At 39.2% G+C, this 7,164-nt stretch overlaps 1 protein-coding gene across 1 annotated transcript; it reads right to left on the bottom strand.

Annotated features, from left to right (window-relative positions):
• Positions 1-3,476: 3,476 nt before the first annotated feature.
• RHOH (ras homolog family member H) lies at positions 3,477-4,359 on the bottom strand. Its single transcript, XM_018564732.1, has one exon. The coding sequence runs from the start codon at positions 4,180-4,182 to the stop codon at positions 3,610-3,612; it is 573 nt and encodes a 190-aa protein (XP_018420234.1). The 5' UTR covers positions 4,183-4,359; the 3' UTR covers positions 3,477-3,609.
• Positions 4,360-7,164: the final 2,805 nt, after the last annotated feature.

Raw genomic sequence — 7,164 nt, 5'->3', positions numbered from 1 at the left:
CAAAGTTCCCTTTGTTCAGGTGGCTGAATGCAATCTTAATAGTGAAGCCTCCCCCATAGCCTTGGAGTTGGGGTGCAGGAAATGGTCTCTTGGGGTCTCTTCATGTTCGGATGCTTCCTCCATCATGGCGGCGGGTTGAACAATTGCTTAGCCTCCTGGCCTTGTGAAAGGGAAGTCTGCCTTGCCTGGATTACTCATATACAGTCAGAGTGTTTGTTGAATAATATAGCACCTACTCAACATCACATATATTCTACAGTGTGGAATAATTTCATAGACTTCGCAAGCTTAATAGGTTTGGTCTCTCTTCACCTTACCATGACAGATATGTTGGACTTTCTTCAGGCAAACAATGTCTACTTGGGTGTCAGTACCCTCTATATTCATACTCTGAGACACAATGAGTAGCTCATTAATTGATAAGCCAGCTCTTAAGGACTTGTGCAAGGATTCACTCTTCAGAAGAGTCTCTTCTTTCCTTGGAATCTACAAGTAGTACTGTATTTGTTCTTCCTTCCTCAACTTCATATAGCTCACACTTACTCAGTGTGGACAGCAACATGTAGAATAGTTTCCCTTCGGTAATCTCCTCGGTGAGGAGTGTGTTGGATAGTCAAGATTGGGCTGCAACCATATTCTTGCTACTAGGCTTCACAGGCAAGGGAGTACTAAATCTCTCTCTCTCCCAGCATCTTCTGAAGGTTGGAAGATCCTTCCATCTAAATAGTGCATCAATGTTGCCAGTATTCCAGGATAAAGTTTTTATTTCAGCTCATGCCAGCAATGTGGCTGCTATGCTGGGGAAGAACATGGAGGTTATCTTTTTTCTTTCAGGTCGATCTGTTCATCTTTCTGGTGGTTTTTGTAAGTGGCACTCTGTGTGCACTAGGTCACATGCATTGTGCCTGGTCAAGCAGATGAAGCCTCAGATTAATCTCTGGGTTCGCTCTTCCGCAGACTGCCATGCCTACGGATAGAATTCAGTGATGTACCTCCAGAGTTGTTCTGGAAGGCAGTAACCTGCCATATGTTCCTGTCCCATTACAGGGTCTATCCAGGAGTATGATCCATGGGGAAGTTGGTTCTATATATAATGTAAATCATCAGGAATTATATATTTTGAGGTTATATATATACAAACAGAAGTTTGTATTATTCATAATGTTCAAGTTCAAAACAGGAAAGATCAGGTTTATTTGTGTAAGGATTTTTATTAATCAGATCACAGGACCATGAACATTTTTACCATACTTGAGATTAATTTGGCTTTATTTATTATCATGCTGCACATAACAGTAATAATCCACAGCGACCCATCACAGATCACAGAATCAACTTTTCTGATAGCAGTACTTTGACTTCCTGTACATGAGAAGATCACATCCCTTGTTGGGGTGAGACATGTCTGATGGAGCACAGACAACAGTGACCTCCCAAAAAAATTTCCCCCTTGACGCTGACATTTTATGCAATACACATGCCCAAAAGGCTTGATGCCTTTTTCTATAGAGAACTGGAGGCAAGAGTTGATCTATTACAAAGATTTTCTGGCATGCCGGAATATCTCTGTGTGCTTTGTTATTTTCTCCATTTGCAGGTACACATAATTGAATCTATATATTTACCAGCTATTGTGAATTTAAAGGGTGTGTATGGTGGGCTTAACTGCTCTTTGGTAATCTCTGAGTCCTTGTTACAAGAACAACCACCATTTGAGTTTGTGGGACATTAAAAAATATGTTTCACTGATTTGCAGAGTATAATTAAAAATGAGTTATCACAAATCAAGAATTGCATTACATATAAATGACACTCCTGTGTCCTGTTGTGTTTTTGGCAAAATTGTTCTGAAGAACAATTAATATCCAATCTTCCATCTCATGTCTACAAACCAGTAAACCTGGCCACACATTTCAATCTTTATACAATCTCCTCGACCCTTATGGCAGACATCACCCATTAAATGACAAAGCCTCTCCTACACGATCGCAAACCTGGACATATTAACAAAATTCAGCTTTTAGCCAAGTGAAACTTCCTGTCGAGTGTCACCCAGGATGTAAAGGAGGGACTTTGACAAGTAATAGAAGTATGTGCAGACACCCTGTGCTTTCTGCTGCTATGGCACATAGTGTATCTTTCTTATTTCCTTTATTATATTATTACGATGGATTCACTTTAAGGATTCAGCACTTCAATTCTAAAAAGGGAAATTCTGCTCTGGACAAACTGGGAGTTTGTACGAGGGAGCTGGAAAAGTGACTGAAGACATTACAGGTCACTTTCATTATAGTGCAACATACCATTACTACAGCAAATTCTTTAATATATGAAAGAAGATCATAGTCTTCTAGACCAGACTGAGAAGCCACTTTTTAAATTCATGGTGCCACAGATGAGTAGACAGCAGAAGTAAACCAACTGTTTGGAAGCTCATAAATTAAATCTCTGAAATCTGCCTCAAGCTATGAAAACTGCTCTGTATTGTGTAACTTAAGTTCAGACACTAAGGGGCTTGGTAGGGGCACAGTCTAAGTGCTCTATTCTCAATGAGAGATTCTGATTCAGTTTTGCTAGAGATTAAATGGGTTGTTACCTCCCTAGCATCAGCCATGATGTGCATGGCTGGTGATATAATAGAGGTTATAGATTAGGGGTGGGATACTTTGGGCCTCTATTCACAAAATGCATTAAATAACTGTCTAAAATGTCCCACATATTCAAACTTTAATTCTCCAGCTGTCAATTTTCCACTGCATGTTTACATTTGATTTGGTATTTTGAAACATTTTAAAAGCTTCCTTTTATAGATAGCTTGAAAAAGTCTCTTTGTAGTTTGTGTTTTAGATGATATAATATGTTGCTTAGGTTATACCAAAGTGCATTTTTGCTCAAACTTGGATGTAAATAAAAGTAAATATAATAAATTATCCATACTCATGCAGTCATTTGCACTGTACAATGACAGAAATGTTCTTTACTAGATAAGAGAAAAATAGCTGTTCATTGGTTGCACTGGTTTGGCGCATATCTGCCTTTAATAAAAACTTGTGAACAAACAATGCTCCATATCTCTGGCTATTGCAGGTTCAGACACAATGTTATAGAAATGACTAAACAAGAAGAACTCTAATAAAAAAATAATTACTAACAAGTTGCAATGCTCTAAAATCAACAGCCAGTGTTTAAGTGTTCAGACTTTCTCCTCATACCAACTGGACTTCGATACACTGCAAATTAAACAAATTCTAAAATGTAAAAAAAATTCTATACACTAGTCTTTTTTTTTTCCAATGACATGTACTTTCTTTAAGTTAATAAATATTTTCTTTACAACATCAGAAGTATATTAAAGTTCTGTAATATTTCCTGATTTACCCGGATGTTTTTCTTTTTCCATGTTGTGTAATCTTCCAAACCGTGCAAGTCAGAATTACCATCAAGCCACAGCCACTGGCTGTAAAGAGACTGATCCATACTTGTAAGATCGAGAAGTTCCAGAATTAACAACATCATGTGTACGCTGCTTAGGACGGGCAGCGCAGGTGGCATTTTATATGTTGCTATATACAGTACACAGCAGAGGAAATGTATCCTGTCACAAGGAACTCAGATAATTTTGCACTCATTGACAGAAAATCGTTTCCGTCGTGCTCTTTTCATGGCCTGGTTGACTGCAGTCCGCACAGCACATTCGAACACTTGTTGCACTCCTCTATTGCTAAGAGCTGAGCACTCTAAATATCCTTTGGCTCGAACATCTTGTGCTAACTGCTTACCATCTTCAGGGCTGATGCAGGGGACACGCATGAAATTTGATTCCCTCTGATCCGTCTGAGTGGCCACAACCAGCACAGGGATATGTGGTAGATGTTGCTTGACCTCAGCGATCCACTTCTGCCTAATGTTCAGAAATGAGGTATGGTTGGCTACAGAGAAACAGAGTAAGACAATGTCTGCGTGCTGTAATGAAATGGGGCGGATGCTCTTAAAGGCATCATTGCCTGATGTGTCCCAAAGGCCAAGACTGATCGGGTTTCCATCCATGAAAACATCCACCCCTGTATTCTCATAGACTGTTGGCCTGTAGGAGTCTGGAAATGTCTCAGCGGTGAAGCGCACAAGAAGTGCTGTCTTCCCAACGGCAGAATCACCCACCAGAACACATTTTATGGCATTCATCTTCCTACACAATTTACAGTGTGCAGTTCACCAGCTGCCTGCTACCAATATCTTAGCTCCAGTAGAGTCCCATGGAGCCTTGAAGGGCTGAGAACTGACAGTGGCTTTGCGGTGTTTTTATAAAACCATGTTTGTGTTCATCATGAAGGTCACTTCTTTCTATTGAGTTCCAGCTGCAGACTCGGCCTTCTGCAAGAAATGAAAAAAAATAACCATCAATTTAAATTAAATTCTTTAATTCTTAACATATAAACATATAAAGCTCCGCATCATTGCTGACAGAATGTAACTGCTGTACTGAAAAGAGGACATTTTATCGGTGGCGTCCCGAGGCTGGGTGACACCCGGAGTGGTAACCGAGTGTCACCCCGACGAGACGTTACTTCGCCCCCCACGGAGACGTTACTGCGCATGCGCGTGACGTCACCACGCGCGTGCGCGATGACGTCATCGCGCACGCGCGTCAGTATGCTGAGAGAGGAGGGGACAGTCACCCGGCGGGATAAGGTATGCCGCCGGGTCCCCTCCTCTCTCCTGATACTGTCAGGCGTTCGGTCCATGACCGAGCGCCCGACTTTTCAGAGGGGGGGTGACACCAAAATGACTGTGAGTCATTTTGGTGTCACCCCTCCAATGGTGGCACCCGGGTGCGGGCCGCACCCCCCACACCCCCCTTGTGACGCTACTGCATTTTGTAGCTATTTTTGCTAATTGCCTTTATTAAATAGGTACATAAGCAACGCACAATATATTATCAGTAATCATTTATACACAGATGAGGTAAGCGGGAACACTAATCTTCTCAGTACTGTATGAAATATGTTACAATATGATTGTACAATCTTTTAGAGATTCACCAACAAGAAAGTAATGCAAGGGTCTTCTAATTGCATACAAATTAAATGGATGTTTAGGTAGGACCTCACATTACATAGTTTTGGTAAGTCTTTATTATGCAAAGGTTGCACAATCGGATTGTAACATGTATAGTGTTTCCCATTCACATTCAAGCTGGTATTTAAAAGTCTAGGATAGAAGAAACTAAAAACAGCTGAATGTTGATAGCGACACTTTTATTCATAAAAAAACTAGAGCAAAGAATGTAAAGAGAAGTATATGTTGTCTAAATGAACCAGTTAGAGTCTGACAGTCCATTGCCAGTGCAGATTAGAAAAGGCAAGCTAGGATGGCAATAAATCATATGGGCAGCACATGGCATTTAGAGCATAGATACCAGACAGAATGAGACTGATTTCCTAAAGGAGTTGAGAAAATTCACACAAGAATCTTTGCACAATGAACTGTTTGAATATTCACTTCAATTATTCAAACATGTGAAAAGTACATTTCTGTTTATGCATTTCATCTGCACTGGATTGGATAATATTTACACAATTGTTTGCGTGAACATTCTCAATTCCTTTTGGAAATCAGCCCAAGTGTGTTCATACATTAAGCTTGTACAAGAACATTTCTTAGATATTCTATATGATAATTTAAACGCAGATTCTTGCAAATTGCTTTGTAAGAACATTTTAATTATGATGAACACCCTCCCTGATTATTGACTGCATGTTCTACACATTACGTACAATATGTGTGTTCAGAAACACGTGAAGGACTTCCATTGATAAACAAAGCAGGATATATTCTCTAATGTATAAATTAAGGTCAGAGCTACTTAAAAGACATTTGTGTGCTCATCTATTTAAAGAAATAAAATGTAAACAATTGCGCATCAATGTACAAACATATCCAAACTTCCGCGATGGATGTTCTTGCAATTTAATTAAAAAGGGAGGAACGGTCACATGATAACTTTCTGTACTCAAATAGTGCATAAAATTATGGAAAGCACTGGATGGCAATATGTGCAACTAATCACAGTTGTTCAAAAGTCTACTACCACTACCTGCAATGTAACAGCATTGAAACATTGTGTCACTGTCTGATCCTATGACCACATGAATAAATAATACCTATAAACACTATATATAATGTGCCCCAAAGCATATAAGTGATTGTATGAGTTTACTTGCACAATTACACAGTCACAAATCTTTGGTCTGGCTCTAGCCTAAAGCCGCGGTATAATACAATAACATTTAGGGTGCAACAAAGAATTATGCAATGAGTTTGGTTTACTAATAAAGTTGACAATGCTAACTTGTGTTAAGATGTGTTCATCAAAACAAACAAACAAACAGGATTTTCCCTTGTACACGACTGGATGATCAAGGTGAAAACATCTTCCCTTTATTTATTGAGCAAACATTATCTACAGCTTTATGATAATCATCCCCAGTGTGTTTCATTACAAAAAAAATAATTTAACACCTATGCTATACTTTTTATGCTTATATTCAAATCCTACAGTAGTCCTGCCATGAAAAGTGAACTCTTGGCCCCAACCCCGCATCACTACCTTCCAATCCATGCTCAGGTTTCATAGGAGGCTGTAATGAGGTTCATGACTTACACCCAAGGTAACCAGCTGGAAATCAGGGTATAAGGTGTTTCTTTTGTTTTCATTGTGTTTATTTTAATGCTTAGAAATTTTGCATAGGGGGATAATGGAGAGCCAATAGTTCAATAAGAGAATCATAATGAGGAGAATCCGTTAAAGGGGGGTATAATATTTACTTATTACTTCATTGTGGTATAATTTAAGTACCTTAACTATTAATAAAAATGTAGCGTATTTGTGTATCACTCAGCTGTAGATCCTCAAATCATCTCTGAATTCATGCTTAAATTACATACAGGAGCATGGGAAACAAATGTAGCCACCTTCCAGAAGGAAGGACAGTGTCAGCACCAATTCAGAGATGATTCGGGGATCTACAGCCGAGTGATACACAAATAAGATAAACTTTGAATGCATTTTTAAGACTTAACTCCTGAGTTTAGTGTCACTTTAATCCTGGGCTCTAGGAAAAAAGTTTGGTATGTCAGTTTCTGGTTACAATAGACAGCAGGACC

The sequence above is a fragment of the Nanorana parkeri genome, unplaced genomic scaffold, assembly GCF_000935625.1.
Source record: "Nanorana parkeri isolate BGI_ZX_2015 unplaced genomic scaffold, ASM93562v1 scaffold24, whole genome shotgun sequence".
Lineage (NCBI taxonomy): Eukaryota > Metazoa > Chordata > Amphibia > Anura > Dicroglossidae > Nanorana > Nanorana parkeri.
This window is presented reverse-complemented; position numbering and strand designations above follow the sequence as displayed.